Source organism: Arctopsyche grandis, chromosome 12 (genome assembly GCF_051622035.1).
Source record: "Arctopsyche grandis isolate Sample6627 chromosome 12, ASM5162203v2, whole genome shotgun sequence".
NCBI classification, from domain to species: domain Eukaryota; kingdom Metazoa; phylum Arthropoda; class Insecta; order Trichoptera; family Hydropsychidae; genus Arctopsyche; species Arctopsyche grandis.
The window spans coordinates 17,122,275-17,145,073 of NC_135366.1; the positions used below are offsets into that span (position 1 = coordinate 17,122,275).

The 22,799-nt window shown below is 33.1% G+C and overlaps 4 protein-coding genes and 1 long non-coding RNA gene across 5 annotated transcripts in view; 2 read left to right on the forward strand and 3 right to left on the reverse strand.

Annotated features, from left to right (window-relative positions):
- The window catches only part of LOC143920291 (uncharacterized), a 319,990-nt gene that overhangs the window by 56,848 nt on the left and 240,343 nt on the right, over positions 1–22,799 (forward strand). The window lies entirely within an intron of this gene.
- The window catches only part of LOC143920299 (uncharacterized), a 319,815-nt gene that overhangs the window by 56,672 nt on the left and 240,344 nt on the right, over positions 1–22,799 (reverse strand). The window lies entirely within an intron of this gene.
- Positions 1,017–8,786, reverse strand: LOC143919586 (diphthine methyltransferase). Its single transcript, XM_077441969.1, has 5 exons — positions 8,662–8,786; positions 3,363–3,503; positions 1,680–2,141; positions 1,470–1,602; positions 1,017–1,390 (listed from the first exon to the last, which is right to left on the reverse strand). Exons 2-5 carry the CDS (start codon positions 3,499–3,501, stop codon positions 1,060–1,062), a joined length of 1,065 nt encoding a protein of 354 aa, XP_077298095.1. The 5' UTR covers positions 3,502–3,503; positions 8,662–8,786; the 3' UTR covers positions 1,017–1,059.
- LOC143919587 (cyclin-dependent kinase 2-associated protein 1-like) lies at positions 4,182–7,603 on the reverse strand. Its single transcript, XM_077441971.1, has 2 exons — positions 7,504–7,603; positions 4,182–7,431 (listed from the first exon to the last, which is right to left on the reverse strand). Exons 1-2 carry the CDS (start codon positions 7,601–7,603, stop codon positions 7,253–7,255), a joined length of 279 nt encoding a protein of 92 aa, XP_077298097.1. The 3' UTR covers positions 4,182–7,252.
- On the forward strand, positions 11,130–21,174 carry LOC143919736 (uncharacterized). Its single transcript, XM_077442225.1, has 23 exons — positions 11,130–11,232; positions 12,365–12,670; positions 12,749–12,944; positions 15,754–15,969; positions 16,047–16,152; positions 16,238–16,398; positions 16,480–16,627; positions 16,697–16,836; positions 16,908–17,024; positions 17,109–17,238; positions 17,305–17,579; positions 17,869–17,992; positions 18,160–18,280; positions 18,355–18,595; positions 18,665–18,786; positions 18,862–19,015; positions 19,111–19,267; positions 19,342–19,488; positions 19,570–19,837; positions 19,909–20,041; positions 20,105–20,376; positions 20,457–20,675; positions 20,744–21,174. Exons 2-23 carry the CDS (start codon positions 12,430–12,432, stop codon positions 20,866–20,868), a joined length of 3,813 nt encoding a protein of 1,270 aa, XP_077298351.1. The 5' UTR covers positions 11,130–11,232; positions 12,365–12,429; the 3' UTR covers positions 20,869–21,174.

Consider the following 22,799-nt stretch of genomic DNA (forward strand, 5'->3'; position numbering starts at 1 on the left):
AATTATTAAATTTCAATTTATTAGTTGATTTACTTCAATAAAATTAGAGACTAGTTGATGCATACCGTAATACTATTAATTTAAAAAAATAATAAAAAGGACTTGGAATCAAGTTGATTTTTTATTACGACTTCGACTCCACAGCCCTGGTTAAAACGATAAACGGACTACTAGTCATATGTTAACCAGTCACAGGACAACCGGTCACACGTGATCACTCGTCACACTAAAACTGGTCGCACCCTAAAATCGGTCACGAGAAAACTGGTTGACCGATTTTAGGGTGTGACGGGTGATCACGTGTGACCGATCTAGAGCGACCGGTTGTCCTGTGACCGGTTCACATTTGACTAGTAATCACCAAACCAGTTAAAACACAGGTTATCCTCATTCTACTTAACCCTTTGAGTGCTGACGTCTTTTCTGTTGAAAGCCCGCTATGCTGATAATTTCGCCGACATTTCTAACTAGAATTATTTAGAAAGCAGGTATAAAAATTGTAGCTAATCCAAACAAAACCTAGGTAACTACCACCAAGGATTTCGAGTTTTGTAAAGGTGTGTTTAGACTATAATATATCTTGCAACAATATAAAATAAACAAAAGAAGCCTATTAATTAATGTATTTTTCCAAAACCACTTCCATCTTCATTGTTGTTAAAATGTAATGCTCACAATCTAAAATACTCAACAATTAGGGATTTCCATCGAAAACTTCTGCTATAGTTATGAATTCAGAAATTCCGGTATCAACCAGTCTTTATAAACATTGACACGAATTACACGACCCATGTCCAATGCATTGTTTCTTTTTCAATGCTACCTTGAAAGGCTTAGCAGATAGTATTCTTGTTTATTTTTTACATACTCAAAAAACAACGCCATCAGCATATTTCAGGCTCACGGACTTGTTAGCAAAACGCCGATTGGCGTTGGTCAGTATTTAACGGGTTAAGGCGAGAAGAAATATTCGACATTCCTAACCAAAACACAATTCTAAAGGATAAATTCGGAATAAAAATCAAATTTTCAGTAAAATTTTATTTCCACGTAATACGATTACAATTTCACTGCAGCAGTAGTAAGTTTACAATTGTAAAATGAACAAGTAGCTATCAGATTACAAGTTGAACTATCTTCTGAACCCAGTAATGTTGAATCATAACACCAATCAGCTCCGTAAGCTATCGACTCGTGATCATGTCTTGCTACTATGTTCAAAGTATCGTCGCATTTCAACAGAGCAAATCCTCCATACATGCAAGCGGCCAATAATAGTTTACGTTCTTTCGGTTCCCATTTCAGTCGCCAGACTCCACCACCAGAATCAACCTCTTGCAGATTTTTCATGAGTTTCCTTGTATCCCATATTCGAACAAATTGATCGTAACTGTAATGCAAAAAATACCTCAACATAAATTCTCTTCATTCAATTGAAAGTTTCGGATTTTTTATATCTCATAACTTACCTTCCGGATGCAAGAATACCCTCTCTTTCAAGATTTGAGTGAAAACTGGTAACGCCTGCATCGTGTTTTAGTACATGTTGGGGTTTTTGTATACACCGTCTATCATACACTTTTAACTTGGAATCATCACCTCCTGCAAGGTAGTAAATGATGTTAACATACACAACGTTGAAACCAATTGATCAATTGATCGCATTGTGAATATTTTACCTGTGAATACAACAGAAGGATTCCACGAATCGAAAGCACAAATCCATGCTTCATAATCATGCGCTGACCACGATTCCACCATTGTAAGGGAGCCGTCAAATGTAAAAATAACTACCTTTCCATTTGAGTTGCTAACGGCCAGGTGAGGGTCATTGTTGTATTTATTATTCGACCAATCTAATGATAGTGCTAGATTATTCGGCGTTTCACTTACGCATATTTCCGATACTAGACTCAGAGAGATTGCATCGTTGCTGTCGCATAATGAATATATTTGCAAGAAGCCGGAAGCGTTGACAACACCGAGGTGAGGCTTTTCACTGATAGCAAAGTGACACCATTTTTGATCCAATATAGCAGCAGTTTCTATGGTTTGTATTGGGATCAAATCTGTTTGACTTCCGTGAAATGCAAATAAATATAATTTTCCAAACCTCTCCACTGAACTTGCATTGGACGATTCTAGAAGAGATAAATCAAACATACAGATAAACTTCTAAAATAGGCATATGATGAGCATTTTAATTATTTACATATGTACATATATTACAGTAACACAAAATTACAATGGAGCTAAAATTAGATACTGAGATGTTTTAAGCATAAACCAGCAACATAGCTCAGTGGTTAATGTATAATGCTATCAACTGGATCATGGATTCAATCCCTGGCCCGGTGCTGCTGGCTAGACCTTAGATATATACATATGACTCCATGTCTATTGTTTCGGTGGCACGACAAATCAGCGCAAACCAATTTAGCGCCGACCTTTTGGCGCAGACAACTCAGCGCAAAATCAATTTTTCCAATAAGTTTTAAATGCGTTTTCGAAAATAATTACTGTATTGAAATTGTCGGCCATATCTACATAATAATTTCATAAATGCGAATAAATTTATTTGATACTCTTTGTGCCAAGAAATACTACGCAAGCAGGGTTTCTCAACCGGACAGCAATTTTTTTTTCAAATAGTTTTTTAGCTATCCAAACTTTTGCGTATGCAGGGTCTCTAAACTAAGGTTCGGAAATCGTCATTATGAGCTTTGCTTTTGATAAAAAAAAATGGGAGAATCTTTAGTTTTCGATTTTTTCCCCAAAAATTATGTTTTAAAATCCTACGTATTCAGGGTTTCTCAACTGAGTTCCGCAAAAAATATTTCTTCAAAAGAGTTTCCACACCAGGATACACAGCAAAAAATCTTACGTATGAGCGGATTCTAGACCAAGGTTTCGCAAGCCCGTCTTCATGGGTTCTGCTATTCATATCTAAAATGTACGCATATACGTATGTATGTATTGACGTATTTATCGACCATTGATTTAAATTATCGTGCATTTCAACCAATTTAAAACTTATTGAAAAAATTGATTTTACGCTGAATTGTCGTTGCGCTGAGTTTTCTGCGCCGAAAGGTCGGCGCTAAGTTGGTTTGCGCTGAGATGTCGGTGCGCCGTTGTTTCATATCAGAGTTTGCCAATTTATCCGATTTCATTGTTGAAACGGTTCCAAAAAAATTGGCAACCTATCCTCGTTTGCCACCATTATTTTAATATAATTTCAATTATACATATGTAAAAATTTGGTAATAGGTGTCGCTTTGGGGCAAAATCCATAACGTCACCATAGAAAGTATACTTTTTTAAATTTAAAATAAAATAAGAATTAATTCAAAATTTCTCACCGTCTTTCTCAGTCAGTTGATATGTACCACAGACAAAGATATTTTGGTATTTTTCAACGGGACACCATTCTACTGAATCTGCACTAAAGCCAGTGTTCCATGTGTGTAAAGTTTCTATTGTTCCCAAGTAGTTGTCCATACCTAATATTTAAATATTATTAACCAATGGTTTTCACCTCATTTATCATGTATGTATGTAATTTGGTTGTGTGACATTTTAATAATAATGTACAGATGCTTGTGGTAAAACTTCTTTAATATGTTTAAAAAAATACACTGTAAAATAGATTCACTACATAACATTAGTCATTGCTAAATCAGCTCAATATTCAATTCAGCAAGTACATAGAAAATATGTTTTTAACCTATTGGTTCCTGAGATAATAAATTTGTTTATATTGAAAAACATAAGACAATGGTTCTGCATAATTTACATATTACGTAATTCAACAATTTGATTTTTGGTAGATATGACTTATAACTGTAACTGACACATTTGTACTAATTCATGACACAAATTGAGAAAATGAAAACTGAAAGAGGGCATTTGTAATATACAAACCACTGCAATTTATAAATAAACTCTTAACAGTACTACATGGTAACAAATCATACTTTTGGCATGGAGATATTGGTATTAGAACTAAATCATAAATCTCTGTAAGTAAGTACACTTTAAACAAGTCGACGAAATTGAATCAGAAGAATGTTAAGAAAATCAACAAAATACTATGCATATGAAATGAAACAAATATGTATGCAGTATAAAATATACGCACAAATAGGAATTTCGTGGGAAATTAATCAAAAAATATATATATTAAGCAAGGGGGGCTACATAAGACCGTAACAAAAACAAAAGAAATATATTTACATAAAATGTAAATATACAACAGATATCTACCAATTTCCAAACCTCACTTTCTCATATTCTCTAATCTAAGAATGAGAGAACTCAAATGTATGATAACGTTAGTGAAAACTACATCAATATAAAATAAAAATCAATATATCGATTAGCATAGAAGCGCAATCTTTAGCTTGGACACTTTGAATGCAATTAAAATGCATACATGCACACATTGGAATAACATCGCTTAATGTGAAATAATATTATGATATATCACAGGCGACTTACTAATTGTTAAGTAACGACTTCAATCAAATAATATTAATTAGATAACCCATATAATATTAAAGGCGATCGAATTTTTGAAAAACTACAGATTTCAAAAGGAATTAAACTTTTCAAATTAAAAAAAATGTCTTACTGTGAACAGAGTGAGGGCGAAAACACACCGAGTGGGACGTGGAAAGTGTTTTTTTTTTTAATACTTTCAAAGATGCGAAAAAACGCAGCACTCCTAGCCCATATTCATGGTACACAGTCCCAAAAATCACCCCCTGGAGTATTTTCGGTGATATTTTATACTTGCTTGACAGTGATCGATAACGGTGAATCCCATATTTGAAGAAATCTAGGAGAAACTTGTCGGTTGCATATGAATATATGTGCAAACATATTCATTCTGCACGTGCAAAGCCACTCTGTGTGTTTTCGCCCTTAATCGTATTATTAAATTCACACGATTTTTGATAGATTTGCAATACAAAGTTTTAATTTAAAATTACATAATCGTTTATATAGAACGAAAAGATTATACACAATACTTGGAACATCCCTGGGATAAGTCGCCCAAGCTGAAGATTGAATTAAATATAAAAATAATGTACGTTTAAAAACAAATAATAACAAAATTTAATACAAACTAATATTTAAAGCAATCCAAATGACCTACATACATACAAACATAAGTGAATGTTAACTGAATAGTGATTTTGTTTCGATATAAATGTCTTTAAACGCAATTTTTGTATAGTAAAAAGCACTTTTATTTGTACTAGAACTTCCAATCAAATGATCGACAAATATATTTATAATACAATAATTAAAACGTGAGTTTTTTTTTCGTCAATTAAGAGCATATCATAGTGAACTTCGAATATAATTAATAGACATAGATTGATTGAAAAATGTGATTCAAAAATCTTTGTATGCACCATGTCTCTTTATAATTAATAAGATTTGCTAAGCTTGCTCGTGATCTCACATGAAACTGAATAAAAACCATTGCAAGCCGATGGATAATCACACTTTCCTGGACACAGATAATCCTAAATGTGACGAATTATACAGTGAAATTGTAAATATACAAATATTTTTCATTCACAATCAGTGAAAGTCTGTTAAAATAATGACTAGTTTTACGTCGGTAAAACGTTGCTTTGATGTAGTCAAACTATAATTTAACTGATACAAATTATTTTTTCATTATACCATCACCGATTCAATTGACTCAATTGCGATTACTATATTATGAACAATCGTCGTGCAATATCACAGGAAAAAGCATTAAAAAAATAATAATAAGAAATACTTTTCTGTTAACACATTACAATTACAGCATGTATTGTTATACATATTACAGTTTCACTAATCTTATAAAATAATCACATAAAATGAGGTCCTACAACTTAAAAGACTTCCATAAAACATATCGATATATCACTCATCATAATGATTGTGACAAACTTATTTTTTTGTATTTTTAAGCACTACTAAAATAACTGTTAATTTAATTCTGACTTACGTTCTGCATAAATATGCAAATCTAATATTCCTTCAAATATACATTATTTTTATTTTTAAGTTTGTATACAAGTTAACTATATATTCATTTAATAATCAAACAAATACTCAAAAAGTTCTTAATTATTTATGAGGTATATAGTATACAAGTTGTTTTTTTTTTTTAGAGGAATCAATTTATAATACGCTTATGGACTTACGGATTTTGTAAAATTTATTAAAAACTCAAACAAATATCATTAATATTCACCCAAAAATATTTTTTCAAAAAAATACATTATATATTATATTATAAACCATTATCAACAATGAGGTACAGGGAAATGTTACAATCTATAAGCTATCAACCTTATATAATAAAATTCACTTTCAAAATCCAGGTTTTTATTACTTACACTAAAAGCTTAATGCCAAAGTATACATTTGTTAATCGTACACATACATTTCATCGTAATTATAGGCTCAAATACAATTTGATCTGACATTTGAGAATTCCCATTATGTTAATATACTACTTTTGTCAAAATAGTATTTTTATTGAGTCAAATTATTATCCCATCAAAATAGATGTTCCCAGATATTAATCCTTATATGTTTGTACTACAAAAGAGGTGATTTGAACTTTAATCAACCATCACCACTCTAATATACGTATACGTAATACACAGAGTTTTACAGAACAAAATTCCTAACCAATTCAAGTGTTTTCCTTTGAAAAAAGTAGTAATCATTAATTTCTTAAGGGCACATTCTTTAAAATATATATTTCAGTAGGGTTTCTCAATTGACCAGTTCAGTTGTAAACTTTGAAAGCCATAGGCTAGTTCGTGTTCTTATTTTTCCGATAGATTAACAAATACTGTTAATCGACCAGTGTTTCTCAAAGGCATACATTCCATATATCATAGTAAAAATTAATCAAAACCACATTAATTTTCAATATGATAAACATTACGAATATTAAAAGTACATTTAATATAATAATTTGAATTACCAAAGGGATTAATCCTAAAAATCAAATGTGGTACACTTAACTTTTCAAAGGGACAAAAACCCATTCTATAATTTCAAGTAAAATATACATTAAACCATAAAAATGTACAAATATTGTATGTGACAATTAATACGTAATACATTTCTTAAGTTCACCCCACGTAATTGATGGATTTTATCAATGAATATCATGTCAAATTCTGCAATTTACACTTTGAGAAATACTGTAACAGACTATTAAGTATTATTATTGCCTAGCCGAACGCTCCGTCTCCATAAGACATTCTCGAACAAGTATCCTAGCATTGACTATTCCCCGTTTTAGTCTCTCTGCTGAGCTCCTGCTGCCGGAGTAGCTAGGGCGGACATCCTTACCCATCTCCTCGATCACAGCCAACAGTTGAGCATACTTTGACACTCCGTTGTCTTTGTCTTTAGACGTGACTAAATTCATACCGCTGCAATTGACATTACTTGTTGTCAGTGATTGCACTGAACCGTTATTGTTAAACGAGGCTTTGTTAGTAGTCATCGGTATAGCTGTGACGGTGACATCACTTAGCTTTGATTCTACTGCTTGAATATCCATCGCATCCATTTAGAATTACTTCAATATTTTACTCCGACGAGCGATTACGTGACACTGTTTAAAAACAAAACGACAACAGTTACATTTATAATCGTCATATCGACCAAAATTATTTTGAATTCGACAAACAAAACAAAATATGTTTAAAATCAATACAACAAAAAAATACGAAACAATCATAATATGAATAGGTATAGAGACAAAAATTGCTTTAAGACATGGAGAATTTGAAATTTCATTGCCTGTCATCGATTTGAAAGTTTAATATACTATAGAACATACCATTTGAGTTACCTTGCATTGCTTGGCTGTCATCGATTTGAAATTTTAATATAGAACATACTAATTGAGTTACCCAGTATTGCTTGGACAGATGAAAGTTTTCAAGTCATCCCAAAACCCGACTACAGAATTTGAAAGCAGTGAATTTGCATTGTAGACAAACAAATATATAAACATTTATTGTTATCGTTAAATTCATACATATGTAGATAGATTTACAATATTATAATTGTGTAAGTATATATGTCTGAATTTGATTAAAAAATGTAGTCCCAGTTCAATTTAACATTCTATAATAGTGTTATCAATATATGAAAACATATGTACTTCTTTCTATCTATATGATTCTATCTACAAGAGAAATGGCAATGAATGTTCAGAAACTGACATTTAAAAAATTGGGTCACAGTCTGGGAGCAAAAACGGGTGCCACATCCCTGGACGGAGGCTACGTTAAAATCGTGATTTCGGAGAATCAACAGTGTATTATCGTACATGAATATATTTATTGAAAAAAAGTGTCCTCATTCGAAGGCAGATAGGCAATTGCTATTACTCACATTACTCACAAGACATTACTCACGGGTATAAAAACATATCGACTGTCGAAATGATAGATTATAATCTAGCTCTGGATGACATCAATTCGATGACACGAGGATCAGTTCGATATGTCACTGACAAGTCGCGGAGGGGGAGGTGGCAGGAAGGGGGGGGGGGGGGGGAGAATGAGGAACGAAACACGATGGAGCGGGGTGCGATAATGGGATGCAGGGTGGATGTACCTGAAGTTGAGGGCGAAGACGCTGGGGGCGCAGAGGGGGCGCAGGGGAGCGGGCGGGTCAGCAGACGCACACCGGCATCGCGCCCCGCACCACCTGCGCTAATGCGGCCATAACCACCACCAACAACAAACAATTAAAAACAAACGTCACCCAAACTCATCTATTGAAAATTTACAATTACATATAAGTATGATTCGTGTATTTCTAGGCACTGATGAATATATATGATGGGAAAAAGTTAAGCCTGACGTAAAGTATAAGGGGAACCACTCATACAAGATTATTATAATTATTGGTCACTTACGTACATTCGAACACAGTTTCAACGGTTCGGTGATTACTGGTCACAAATTACTCGTCACAAAGTCACTAAAATCTCTATAACGGAACATCTGGCAGCCGAAAAGTCCATCATACTAATGATAACTATCATAGTAACGAGAACTTGAGTGCCAAATATTGTGTATTCGCGATTTTCATGGCAAAAATTGTCTTTGTGACCACCCCAATGTGACAAATAGTCCAATTATCGTTTCAACGTACACGTATTTTTTTCCTATATATTTAAAGTAAAATACACCTTCTTGTAATAAACCACTGTACATACCTATTTACTTATTCATACCGGAAGCATATATGTATTTGAAATGAGTTACCTGGCATTCATTGAACACCGGCTATTTTAATCAACGAGTTTCATTGTTGCAATAAAAAAAAACCACCGTTACAAACGTGTAGAAAATGCACATTCTATTTTTAAACATGCATCTTTTTATGAACACTTTTTTTGTCAAGGAATGAGTCCAGCATCAAGAGCCAACCAATTCCAATCAGTGGCGCATTATACATGTGATGATGTGCAACAGTGCAAGGCGCGAAGCATAATTAAAATTTGGAGGGGAGGGGAACGAGCGAAAACTCATAATAAATTGAATGAATAACATAATAAAATACCTAGACAAAAAAAAATATTTTAAAAATGATTTTTTTATGTAAATATAACTAAGATCAATCTTCGACTTTTATTAGTTTGTTTGATTGACATTGAACATATTTTTACACAACAACTTTCGCACACGTCACTAAAATCTCGATCACGGAACATCTGGCACCCAAAAATTCATTCATTCAAAAATCCATTCCAACAAGAACTTTGCCACATATTCCGTATTCGCGATTTTTGTGACAAAGATTGTCATATGGGAAATACATAATCCGTTTACCATTATTTTCAACGCTCATGCAATATTCCTGTAAACAATATTGCATAGACGTAAAGACATGTTTCTAATGGTGATCGGATTATTTCGCACATTCTGCTCGCAACTCACAAATCGACGGGTCCCAATCACAGACTGGACGATAAGTGCTGGTCACCCATTGATCGTCTAATCTCCACGTTACAATAACAACAAGGTTCATACCCAAACAGTTTTCCCTGCTCCTCGAAAAGTTAGGTATACAGGTGTGGGAATCTCGTCACATTCATCAAAACATTTACTGCGACGCAGAATACATTCCCAAAACCAGTCGAAGCACACCTGCAGCCATTATATTAAACTCAAGCGGAACGGTGCCAAATCCTTCGAGAAAGTTCCACCCCTCACACTCGAGCGGAACAAAACCAGTCGAAGCACACCTGCAGCCATTAAACTAAACTCAAGCGGAACGCCCCTACCAGTCGAGCGCAACCAAACCGATCGAAGCACACCGCAGCCATTAAACTACATCGAGCGGAACGGCGCCAATCGTTCCAGAAAATTCTACCCCTCGACAAAAGCACATTCCTCGCTTACGCATCAACAACCACCACCATGGGTCAGGTGATTCCAGAAACACTATAAAAGGAGGTACAACCCAAACAACGCCAGTCGACCCACAGCATCAAGCGTCGACACACAGCACCAGACCAGTCGACCCACAGCAGCAAGCGTCGACACACAGCAGCAGACCAGTCGACATCCAGCTCCTGACCTGCCACCACTACACTACGCGGACTTGGAAGATCAACCAGCCGAACAAGCCAGCAACACACTGCCGTATCCAGAGAACTTCCGAACATAGCCGAACGCCGAGCCAGCAACACACTGCCGCATCCAGAGACCTTCCGAACATAGTCGAACGCCGAGCCAGCAACACACTGCCGCATCCAGAGACCTTCTGAACATAGCTGAATGCCGAGCCAGCGACACTCTACCATATCCAGAGACCGCTGAACGACATACTTTTGCCCAAATATAATACCTTTGTACAACCATAGACAAATAATAAAACTTTATTAAAACAAGCACAACAGTGTTTCGTTAGGCTGGGATACGGTCAACACACAGTACCCCGCCTACACAGGTGTAATGTATAAGATTCGCATTACAGTGGTCATCACTCGAGCAGACAGGATAGACCCATTTAAAATACACATACATATATTTGGATATATTGTATTAGTGATGGCCGTATAATGTGATGTTGTTGCGTTCGTGTCCGTGTGTCAGTAGTATAGTTTAGTAGTGAGAAGCAGTCGGCGCGGCGCCGCGGCGGCCTTCGGCGGCCGCTGATGCCGATCGATACAAAGTGAGCTGGTGTTGGTTAGTGCTGGCCGGCTGTCACTGCCACTGCCACTGCCACTGCCACTGCCACTGTCATCGCCCCCCCCCCTCTCCACTCCCCTACCCTCCTCACCCCTCGCCCTCCGGCCGCACAACGCCCTCTTCGACTTGGACAACATTATCTTACAATCTATGCAGTGTTTCTCTCGACTCCATTGTCATTTCCTTTTTTCGTTAATCAGTAGACTCGGAGAGCAAACGAGGAATGCGTTTAATTTGGTTTCCCCCTTTTAGCGCCTGACTCGGGCTATAAATACATACTTCAATTGATGACAATTATTCTCAGGAATAATTGCTTTTTCAGTGCATACAATACAATACTAACTGGAATTGGACATGTGTATTCTTTAGTTATGAATTATGTTCTATACTGCCATTCAATGTATCTATCGCAAAAGGAACTCTACACATTTCCAATAGCATTCCTATTGTTTTCTAATTGGAGCAAACGTTGATTAATTGCCATCAAAATATTACACATTTACAATGCAGTATCTAATTATCGGTTCTATTTTTGATTTTTAAATGCTATTTATTATTACTAAATCATGTTCATAATGCATCTTATATATATTTTAATATCTACTGATCTACTGTTCATTTTCTATTTTAGAATTTTATTTTATTTTTGTTAGTAATTAAAGTATTATATTATTATAATGTTAATATGCAGCATAATAGGAAAAAAAGAGCTGAAAAACATACTTACACTTCTTATAAATGCTCATAATACATCTTATACATAATATTAACTTAAGACTCTCCAAAGTCGATAATCTAAAGCAGATTGTGTTTAGGTGATCTGTATTTATACCTGAAGGGTATGATGATCATTCCTCACAAGAGAATTATCCACACAAAGATCGTGCATACAGAAAACTAATAGTAAAAAATATATAAATCCAATAGAAAATCATGGTAATAATCTGTTCACCCAAATTATCAAGTGAAAAAGGAAATTAAGTTTAAATTTCCAAAATGTAAAATATACGAGTATTAATCAATTCTACTCATAAAAACCGAATTCTCCTTGATACGCATTAATATGTAGAATTTAATTTAATTATATTGAAGATATCCGAAATTGTAATTTTCAGGAAATGAGAATTTCTCCGTATGTTCAGACTTTAGCGAAATTCTGAAATTGACAAGGAAATCAGAAATGAGACCAGAAACTGGCGCCGGTAATCCGGCGAGGCCGATCACCTACAATAGATCTATCTCCGAAGGCACCCCTAGGCCAAACTCTTTGTTTCCACCGGAGAGACCGTTGCAACCGGAAAAACAACCGTTGAAATTTGACGTCAACCTGGTGGGAGCGCCGCCCGAAGTCGAGCAGCTGGTCAATAATATTAAACAAGTCGCTGAAGAATTCCTCTATCATTGGAAGACGTTTCCAATCGGTACACATGATCAATCTTAAAATGTACTAGTATCATATGTATGTACGAGTATTGACATTTGTTTGTATACAATTTCAGTGTTGCCGTCTCCTTTGGGTGTTACATCTTCTCAACCGAGTGCTCACAATGATAACAATCACCGACCCAAACGACTCAATCTGCAGGATTTGTTTCTCGCTCCATCGTTCGATGAACTCGACGCAGTCGCTGTGGATTCAAAAGGCGAACCTAGACGCCTCGGTCATAAACATTTGGAGTGTATTCGCGAACGAGGGTAAATTTATTTTCAATAATTATTCCACCATTTTGTGTAAACAACTCAATATATCGTAATACAAAGTGAACTTCTCATACAAATGAATTTTAGCTCATTGATAATGAGGTATGTATTTTGTGTTGAATTTTATTGTTCGTGTTGCACATGTGTTTTTTTTTTTTGTATAATATAAAATGCTTAAAATTTTATTTGTGATACCAATTTAATCATGACAGGTAAAATATTGAATAATAATGAATTTGATTCATGATAAATAATAAATTTCACATTCTATGGTAAAATATACATATATTATACAATTTTCGCAACACATGTGAAAAATATAAGGACTGAATAAACATTTGGGAAGCTTTTTTAATAATTTCCTTTCGAAATAAAATTTTTGATGTACTAAAAATTAGTAGTTTTCAAACTTATGGCATAAAATTTTAGGAAAAACATAACATGAAATCCGGTCTCCGTGACGGGCCCGAATGTGAAACGCCCGAAAACGCAGAGATCTTAAGTCGAAAGATCAAAAAAAAGGGTGCATGGTAAACGGTACATACTCACTTAATTTGCAGGATACAAGAGGAACAGGCTTTTCCTCCCGTATTAATGTGCGCGGGAGGAAAAGCTTGTTCCTCTTGTTCCTGTTGTATCCTGCTCGCGCAAATTAAGTGAGTATGTACCGTTTACCATGCACCCTTTTTTTTTTGATCTTTCGACTTAAGATCTTTCGATTTTCGATCTTTGCCTTCCGATATTTGCGTTTTCGGGCGTTTCACATTCGGGCCCGTGAGGTAGACCCCATGAAATCATACAGAATTTGGTAAGTATGTACATATGTATGTAGTTATCTTAAATTTAATACATTGAGAATATATTTATAGATGCAATCTCTTTCGGAGACGTATCAAAATCGCAGGTAGCTTTTAAGCTCCCCGTTTTCATAGTTGCTCCTTTTTTATATAAATTTACCTATAAAAAATGCATATTTTTTATATACATATATGCATTTCAAAATTATATCATGTCTTTCAAAATCATGCGCTGTCATTGTCTTCACAATCATCAATACAAGTTATTATTTACTCACTGTCATGACTATAAATGATATTTTTCAAAAATTTTTGTATTACATATTTTTATGTATTATATTAAACGATTACCTTTTTTTTATTTTGTTACTGTTTAAACTAGAATAGTAGTTTAAGTGTGTCACAAATTCAAATCCTGAAATTGATTTCCCCAAAAGCTTGCACAAGGATAAATACAGCAAATCCAAGATGTTAAATTGTAGCCAATTGGAATCGATCAGACGACGGGGGTACGTGTTGCTCCCAAATGTTTCAGTTTTGACATTTCGTCACTTCAAAATTTGTTTTGATTTTAGTCACGTGTTTTACTTTTTATTTTATTTCTCATGTTCATTTGAATGTGTCATTTATTATTTTCATTATCACCATTGAATATCTATTGATATATTTTCTTTTTAATATTTTCATTTACATTACGATCCATCGTGAAATTTGAATTTGATCTCCAAATTATGTATATAAATATATATATATCAATAGTATGTCGATGAAAAATATTAATGTGTATTGTGAAATATATGTTTAAACGTAATGTATATAAATATTTATTGAATTGAATTTTGATTCGACTGCAGCATGTTCACATCCGTTTTCAAGACGCATGCTTTTATTATTGTATCATCACAAATTTTTCTTTAATGACAATCATTATCATTATCTGCAATTTAAATTGTCAATGTTAATGTGTACAGATATATTTCAATATGATGTAAGAGTTTTTTTTTCTATATCGAGCAAAATATATTATATTAAAAGTATTCTTTTTTATTAACTTTGGTCTAACTGATGTACATATATATCGCACTTTCACTATAACTATTGTGTATTAACCTTTTGAATGCTGACCAACGTTGATTGGCGTTTTCCCAATAAGTCTATGGGCATGAAAAATGCCGATAGGCGTTGTATTTTGAGCTTGTACAAATTAAACAAGAGTACTACCCGCTAAGCCTTTCTAGGTAGCATTTAAAAAATAATCATTGAACATCGGTTGTGTAATCCGTGTCATTCATTTATCAACGTTTATTAAGACTGGTTTACAACGGAATTTCTGAATTTATAACCATGACAGTTTTTATACCTGCTTTCTATTAGATTTCTAAATAATTCTAGTTGGAAATGCTACCGAAATTTTCAGCGTGGCGGGCTTTCAACAGAAGAGTCGTCGGCACTCAAAGGGTTAAACGTATTTATAAATTTTCGAATTATTTGAAACTTAAAAAATCTAATATAGTATTTTTTGCCATATAAACTTCTAAAGATAATATTTTACGTTATATTGAGTTTTAATCTGTGTATTTTTCTGCTATGTGGTAAATTTATAAAAATTTGTTGATGTATAGTTATAAAATGTTATTTTTATTTTGATACAAAAATGTTACTATATACACACTATGTTATGAATTATTCGCAAACTAATTAAACAGCAGTGAATATACATAAATAATACATTTATATAATATGTACATACAGGTTTATTTTAGATTTTTACATATATGATTTAAATATAGGTCTGAGAGTTTCGTATGGTACTCTAGAAGCTATTGCCTTTATGATTGACAACAGCTATGTTTATAGATGTTTCATACGCAACATGCATATGTATACATACATAAATACTTCTCTGCATACATTTCAAACTTATGTTTTTTGCATAAAAGGATGTGTAATGTGAGTTGAACGTTATTTTCGATTTTTTAATAATTTGGTTGTATTTGTCTGAGCAGTGAATTCGAAGTGGCATCCTTGAATTTTCCTGGACAAGTTCACCGATGGCAGTTGTCACTTTTACTTCAAAGAGGGTGTGAAAAGTCACGCGAATGTTTGTTGGACGATCTCGCTCGTTCGATCAAACTTATTTTAGTGACGGGTCGTGCGAGAATAACATCCAATACGTTCTCTGTAAAAGAAAGCCTCAAAGCACTTCTTTTAGGTCTTACGAGGTATATCATATTTTTTTAATTATATTGTGTATGTACATATATATATATATTGTACATGTTTGATTTTATTTATTTAGGTTACTGGATATCGTTCTCGGCATGCCATCTCTATTGGCACATAATCTAGATAACAAAATAAAAGAAGAAAGATGTCGATACCTTGTAGCTGAGCTCGTTTGCTGTGTAAAATTCAAAAATTTTATAATTTCGATTTAAAAAAAGATGTTTTGTGTTTTCAGTTTTGAATTTTAAAAAAATGTATTTTTAGCCTGAATATAATGGATCATTGTCAATGCTATGTGGTTTTGTAAGACGACAAATCAGAAGAGCTGTTACTGAGAAATTTGAAGTGGAAAGGGAATGTTCTCGACCACCTTGTGCTGTTCCATACTTATACCAAACGCCTCAAGGTGCTCATATCGATTTAAGGTACTTCCCCGTTAATTATTTCGATTGTATTATCATTACATGAATAATTGTTTAACATACATATATTATTTTTCAAAATAGACTGTTCAAACGTGATATAATGCGAAGAGCTCTGCCTATATTAATAAATATATTAGAAAAGGAAACAAGGGGGTGGTTCTTGCATTTTCGTGAAAGACTGATTGCTGAATTAAGAGCACAAAAAATGCCTGATCATGAAATTGAAAGAGTGAGTTTCAACATATTTTTTTTATTTATTTGAGTAGTACATATTAATATATTTTAATTATTCCTACAGGAAGTGAAAGAGGCTGTAATGAGAGAATATCTCCAACGAGTATACAATAGTGTACTTGCTCATCCGGGTCTAGCAGCTCTTGGGTCTGGAATACCCGATTTGTTAGTTAAACAAGCTCAAGCCACAGTTATGATGCATAGGTTGTTATCATACTTTCTCCCAGCTGTTGTCGGATTTAATGTACATATTTTAATGAATTTATTTTGTTTAGGGCCGTGGACAATGTGCAAAGAAAATTAGATAGAACTAAAGATAATTTACGAGAACGACTCGAGAATATACACCCTGTACTTTCTAGAATAAAATCATGGATGGAAGATAAATTAAGGTATACTCTATACATGTAGTCACAAACAGTTTTGTCAGTGTAAAATAAATGTGTAATAATAAAATATCATATTGACTGTTATAGAGTGGCTGAAGAAATGTTTTCTCAGCAGAATGCATGGAACGCCCATCAAGAAGCTGTTGCATTGTGTACTGCACATGGCCTTACACAAGCCGCCTACTTTTTGCAAAGGGATTTGGCATTCATGAAAGAAGTTAGTTATACAGTAATTTAATAAATTATTGTACTTCAATATTTCACTTGAATTTTGCTTTTTTAGCGAGAACCTGTGCTTTTAAAAGAACTAAGAAAAGTGAAAACACCCACTCGTAACTTCCAATGGCTCACACAGGTCTGGTTTCCAACCAATTGGATTATAAGACGTAACTTCCAGGGACAATCTGAAATTATTCCAACTGTTTTAACGAACCAAACTACAAGCATTGTTACTCCTCGGTCAGATCCTAGTCAACCAGTCTTTCTCGTTGAGAAAGATATTGTACGCACAACGACTACAAGATGGCCGATGTGGAGATGGATTAACTTCTGTCATAGGTTCTAACTTATTTAATAAAAATTATTATTTACATTTTCTATCATTGCGTTTTTGAAATTACATATCGCTTATGGCTGTTTATTTGTATTTCATTTAAAATGTAGAAAAATTTTTCTTTTTTCATTTGTTCCTTCTTTTGTGTCTATCATTTCAAAGCTAAATGTGTAGCTTTCTATTCATCAGCATTTAGACTTATATGAATTTCGTTTTGCTTGATAATATGTGTATTAAATATGCTCGTTATTTTTTTTTTTTTGGTCATTGTTAATCAAATGTTTCAAAATTTAGAACATGGTCTTGGAGTTGGAATGCGATGTTTCTTTTTGGAGTTGTAATTCCTTGGTGTTCTCCAGTTTCATTACGAGCCTTATTTTTCATGGAACCCTTTATGCCTGATCTCGAATTGTCCCAAGTATGTATTTATAAATTTTATCGACTTCGAAATTTCACACATTTATATACATATGTATGTATGTACATTCATCTTGTATCTAATACCTTCGTGTTTTATGTATTATTTTTTATTATATTGCTTAAATCATATTTGGTTTATATTACCGGACGTATTTATTTTTAAAGGTCAACGGTACTCTTTTCCCCCGTAAAAGTAGCATTACATCTACCGCTTGTTCACGTTTGATTTCTTTATGGCGTCACATATCAAAGTCCAGAACTAGTTTCGAAACTAAACCAGATACAGGTATATTATTTTTGTTAAAATGATTTACATTACTTATCATAAATGTAATTTATTATGCATTATTATTATTACAGGCTTTATAGGAAAAGGCTTAACCAGGCATATAAATCGAGTTTGGAATTATGTTATCAAAGGAACGTTTGGAACTTTGTGTATCCTACTACTCTTTCCAATAGTCTGTTTGTCAGTTGCTATTTTCAGCGTCTTGGCTGCTGCTACTGCTTTTATCTGGATGCCAGTCGTTACACTTATTCTTCATTTACTTATGGTTACCATATATGATTTAGATAGCCCTGATTATATTAGGAGAAACAGGTAATTATTGATTACATTTTAGTGATGTTTAATTATAGATGTGTGCATTACATATATTTAAATTTTCAGATTTTTTATTATCGTTGAAGCTGTAATTTGGAATATTTTATTACAAGGCTGCATACAACCTGTACTATCGTTATTCGTTGCACTTATTTTATGTCCAATTTCTTCCTTTATTTTGTTCACTGGTATGAAATTTTGTCTCTAATGCTATTTTTCATATTTAATTATGATTCTAATTTTGTGCACTTGTTCCATTTTAGTTGCCATCATTAGGTACTGGACACGATTAGGATGGGATGCCCTTACGTTTCAGTTCATTATCAAAAAGCGTGGACGTATACCATCGTCTGATAGTGCTTTTGTTAAACGTATTGCTGGTCCTGGACTTGCCCATGACTATTACTTCCAAATACGGTAATTTGATAACTTATTTCATTATTGTACTGAAAGTTATACCTATCTTTAAACAATCTATTTTATTAGTATGTTCATATGTACATTATTCACAGACCAGAGCAGGCTTTGGCAGCATTAGAATCTAGAATGGAATTGGACGAACTCGCTGCATTCCAACAAACTACTGAAGCTGCAATCATACAGCCTCAAAAAGACTTTGCTCAATTTGTAGAAGCTTGTTTTGGTCCATTTTCAGTGCAATTAGCTAAAGTAATTTTTAATTCATTTTATTATTTTCATCATTTAAAAGTAATTTTCTACATTATTTCAAAATAAATCCACAGACGGGTCCATATAAACAACTAGAAAAAGAATGTGGTGATTTAATTGCATCTTTGCATGAAAAACTTGAGCGAAGAAGGCGCGAATTAAGTCTTGGGTTAACTCAAGCCGTGTGTTCAAAAATTAAACTCAACACTGTCGATCTTAAGGTATGTATGATGCAATATTTGAAATAAATAGATGTTTTATCGTTTGTGTAGTTTTTGCAACAATCGTAATTATTCTTACAGATTGTCATTCAGCAAGCTGCTCTTATGTTATCGCGCTTCTATCCATCGCATGTAATAACTCGACTTTGCATATCAGAAGAGGAATATTGGGATACTCGAAGTCTAAGCCCCAACGATTGGGTAGGACTCGCTGGTCTACTATATGCAGATTTGTTCGGATTAGATTTCCTCACCCCACTCGGAGAAGCTGACACTCGCTTTAGACTTGATCCACATCAACAAGTGGATCTGTCACGTTACGCTGACTTAGTACACACAACTGAGATTGGTATTAATTGCTTTTTTATTGTAATGTATTTATTTATTTTTCATCACTCATATGGTATGTGTTTTATCTAGTTGAAGGCGGCCCAGATTTGTTAGGTACTGTTTATAGTCCGAGAGGCAACATCACTGTGCAACCACCTTGTTTAGATGTATCAGCATTTAATCCCAGATCTCGTCTTCTCATAACACCAAAAGAAAAGCGGAGGTAATTTTACGAAAATAATTTATAACACTTGAATTAAATGTATTTATTTTGTTTAATTTTTAGTGATGTTAATCCTACCTTGTCATGGGTTCGTGGAACTCTACCGAGACCGAATAGACGTCCTTGGGTAGGCTGGGGTCGTGCTCGTCGACGCCATCCGCCCACACCACGACCAACTCAGCCACCAGTACCATTACCAGTACCTCACCCAGTCACAGTTGCTCTTATTATATATAATCGTGATGCCGATTCTCCCGTCTCTCTCGATTCTGATATATGCATCGATATCCTTAGAACAATCGAGGAAGCGTCACCAGATGCTGATAATACTCAAGGTTTAGATATATTTATAAAAATCTTTAGCGTTCTATTGTTCACATTTATTCATAAGTGGCTTATACCATTTTTATTACAGAATCAGTTACACGGTTCAGAACAGAAGGTACAATAGCGGACTCGTCTATTGATTCTTTAGATACGTCTAGTGATGGTGAAGCTGAAGGTGCTACCGGTCCTGATGATACACCTGTCCAACAACAGAACGATTTGACTGATGCAAATGAAGAATGCCAACGTGAAACACTGCCTTGTGCTGATACTGGCTTTCACTGGACCCTTACCAATTGGGGACAAAGTAAGTTCCCATTTTTATCTACTTGACTTTTTTAAATTAAACTGAGAATATAAAAGATTATATTTAAGGTGTAACCGGAAGAAGGAGAAATCAATCAGGTACTGTGAGAGTAGATCTTGCAAGTCCGGAAGATGTTACTTTAGACACGGACTCCACAAGAGTTGTTTTTACATCTTACGGTACTTCCGTTTGAGATGTGACATTTTTGTGACAGTCAATGGCTCAAATTTTTATATGAATCATTATATTGCATAATAAATACTGTTAAATATTATAACATTAAGTGTTGCAAGTTAAATAATCTACTAATTTTTTCACATAGTACAGAGTTGTTGACAAGATCATATTTATATTATTATTATTTTGCTGGTACATCAACTACTTTACGAAGATTCTTAATTCATAATGCCTACTTATTATTTCTTCGACCATGTATATCATTATAATTTTTGTAATATTATTGTACCTTAATAATAATGTGTGCAATTGTTTACATCATAATTTTAACGTGTTTTTTTCACCACTCATTTTGTATATGTATTATGTATATTAGTAGTCGAAAGTAACGTTATTCTTGTAAATATTTAATTCTTTGAAATTCTCATATGCTTTTCCAATTTTTAATTTAAACACTATCTCCGTTAAACTGGTATATACTTTGTGACATGATGGAATATGTGTAATTCTACTATATGATTTTATTTATCGTGATTGGATTGCTATAGTTATATGATTGGATAGCTTTTGTGACTGCTGCGTTGTTGATGTGTATGCTTGTATATTATATTAAAAAACTGCTATATGCAGTGTCGACCACAGAATCGAATTGTGAATTTTGAATGATGATATGTATTCTTAAGTTCACATTGGGCTGCTGCGCTAGTTACATACATATATAGCAGCGTTTAAACGAAAAAGTATTTGAAGCGCATTAGTCCTTCGAATTAATTATATGATTATAAAGAGTGAGTACAACTTAGATGATAATAACACAATATATACATACATACATATATATATTTCAGTCAATGTGTGCACCTTATGCATTAAGATATTTATATCAAACTTATAGTTTTTACCTATACATATACATATGTATGTTTAGTGCAATTTCACAAAATTGTCCAGATTTTTCGGTTATAAATAATGTAAGTGTTTTTAATTTTTCTTTTTATTGTGAGATTTATTATATTTAATTTTTTTGTAAATCAAGTACTCATTTTAAATGCTTTAATTTATTGAAAATTTACATACGTACATATATATATTTTTTATTTCAAAATCACATATTATATGTTGTTGTTCAGTGACTCCCAAATATTTAAATAAGTAGACATAAATAAATTTATGTAATATATTGATAAATAAAAATGGCCTACCTCCACTTTCATTATGTGAAACACAAATTAAAATTTTCGATTTACACAATCAATACATGTGGAAAAGTATAAAATTGCCCATAAAAACCTATTTATTTATTTTTAGTTCTTATATAATATAAAATAAAAAGATCTGATTTAAATATATATATATATATATATATATATATATATATATATATATATATATATATATATATATATAATATAAAATAAAAAGATCTGATTTAAATATGTATATATATATATATATATATATATATATATATATATATATATATATATATATATATATATATATATATTGTATGCATGTACAATTGATACAAAAGATCTGTTTTTCATAAATACACAGATACACAATAAATTAATTCATTATGTATATATTAAGTTGAATTTTTCCCAGAAGTTTGTGATTTTATATTCATATGTATTTGTTTTTCGATTTCCTTTCATTATTTCATTCGCATGTGACAAATAATTTTTGGAATTAGTAAAACCACCAATTTATACTTATTGTGAAGGTTTGCGGTGATCGATTTATATTATACTTAAAAAGTAAATTAAATAGTATAGAAATGTATGAGCATGCTAATCGTAACTCATTCGCCGAAACATAAAATTAATAAATTTAGAAACGAGATTTAGAATTGTAAGGATATGGTATTTCAAACTTCCAGAGATTTACGAACGCTTATAATTTTTAATTAAGGCCTAATATTTGCATTTATTATCCTTAAGTAAT

Bases quoted from the DNA above. Each gene is read 5' to 3' on its own strand.
- LOC143919586 (XM_077441969.1), bottom strand. From the start codon at position 3,501: ATGGACAACTACTTGGGAACAATAGAAACTTTACACACATGGAACACT. The intron at 2,142-3,362 runs GTGAGAAATTTT...TATCTCTTCTAG, and splicing joins TCAACTGACTGAGAAAGACG to AATCGTCCAATGCAAGTTCA. The intron at 1,603-1,679 runs GTAAAATATTCA...ACTACCTTGCAG, and splicing joins TCCTTCTGTTGTATTCACAG to GAGGTGATGATTCCAAGTTA.
- LOC143919587 (XM_077441971.1), bottom strand. From the start codon at position 7,603: ATGGATGCGATGGATATTCAAGCAGTAGAATCAAAGCTAAGTGATGTC. The intron at 7,432-7,503 runs GTTCAGTGCAAT...CTAAAGACAAAG, and splicing joins AGCCTCGTTTAACAATAACG to ACAACGGAGTGTCAAAGTAT.
- LOC143919736 (XM_077442225.1), top strand. From the start codon at position 12,430: ATGAGACCAGAAACTGGCGCCGGTAATCCGGCGAGGCCGATCACCTAC. The intron at 16,153-16,237 runs GTAAAATTCAAA...ATGTATTTTTAG, and splicing joins TAGCTGAGCTCGTTTGCTGT to CCTGAATATAATGGATCATT. The intron at 16,628-16,696 runs GTGAGTTTCAAC...TTATTCCTACAG, and splicing joins CTGATCATGAAATTGAAAGA to GAAGTGAAAGAGGCTGTAAT.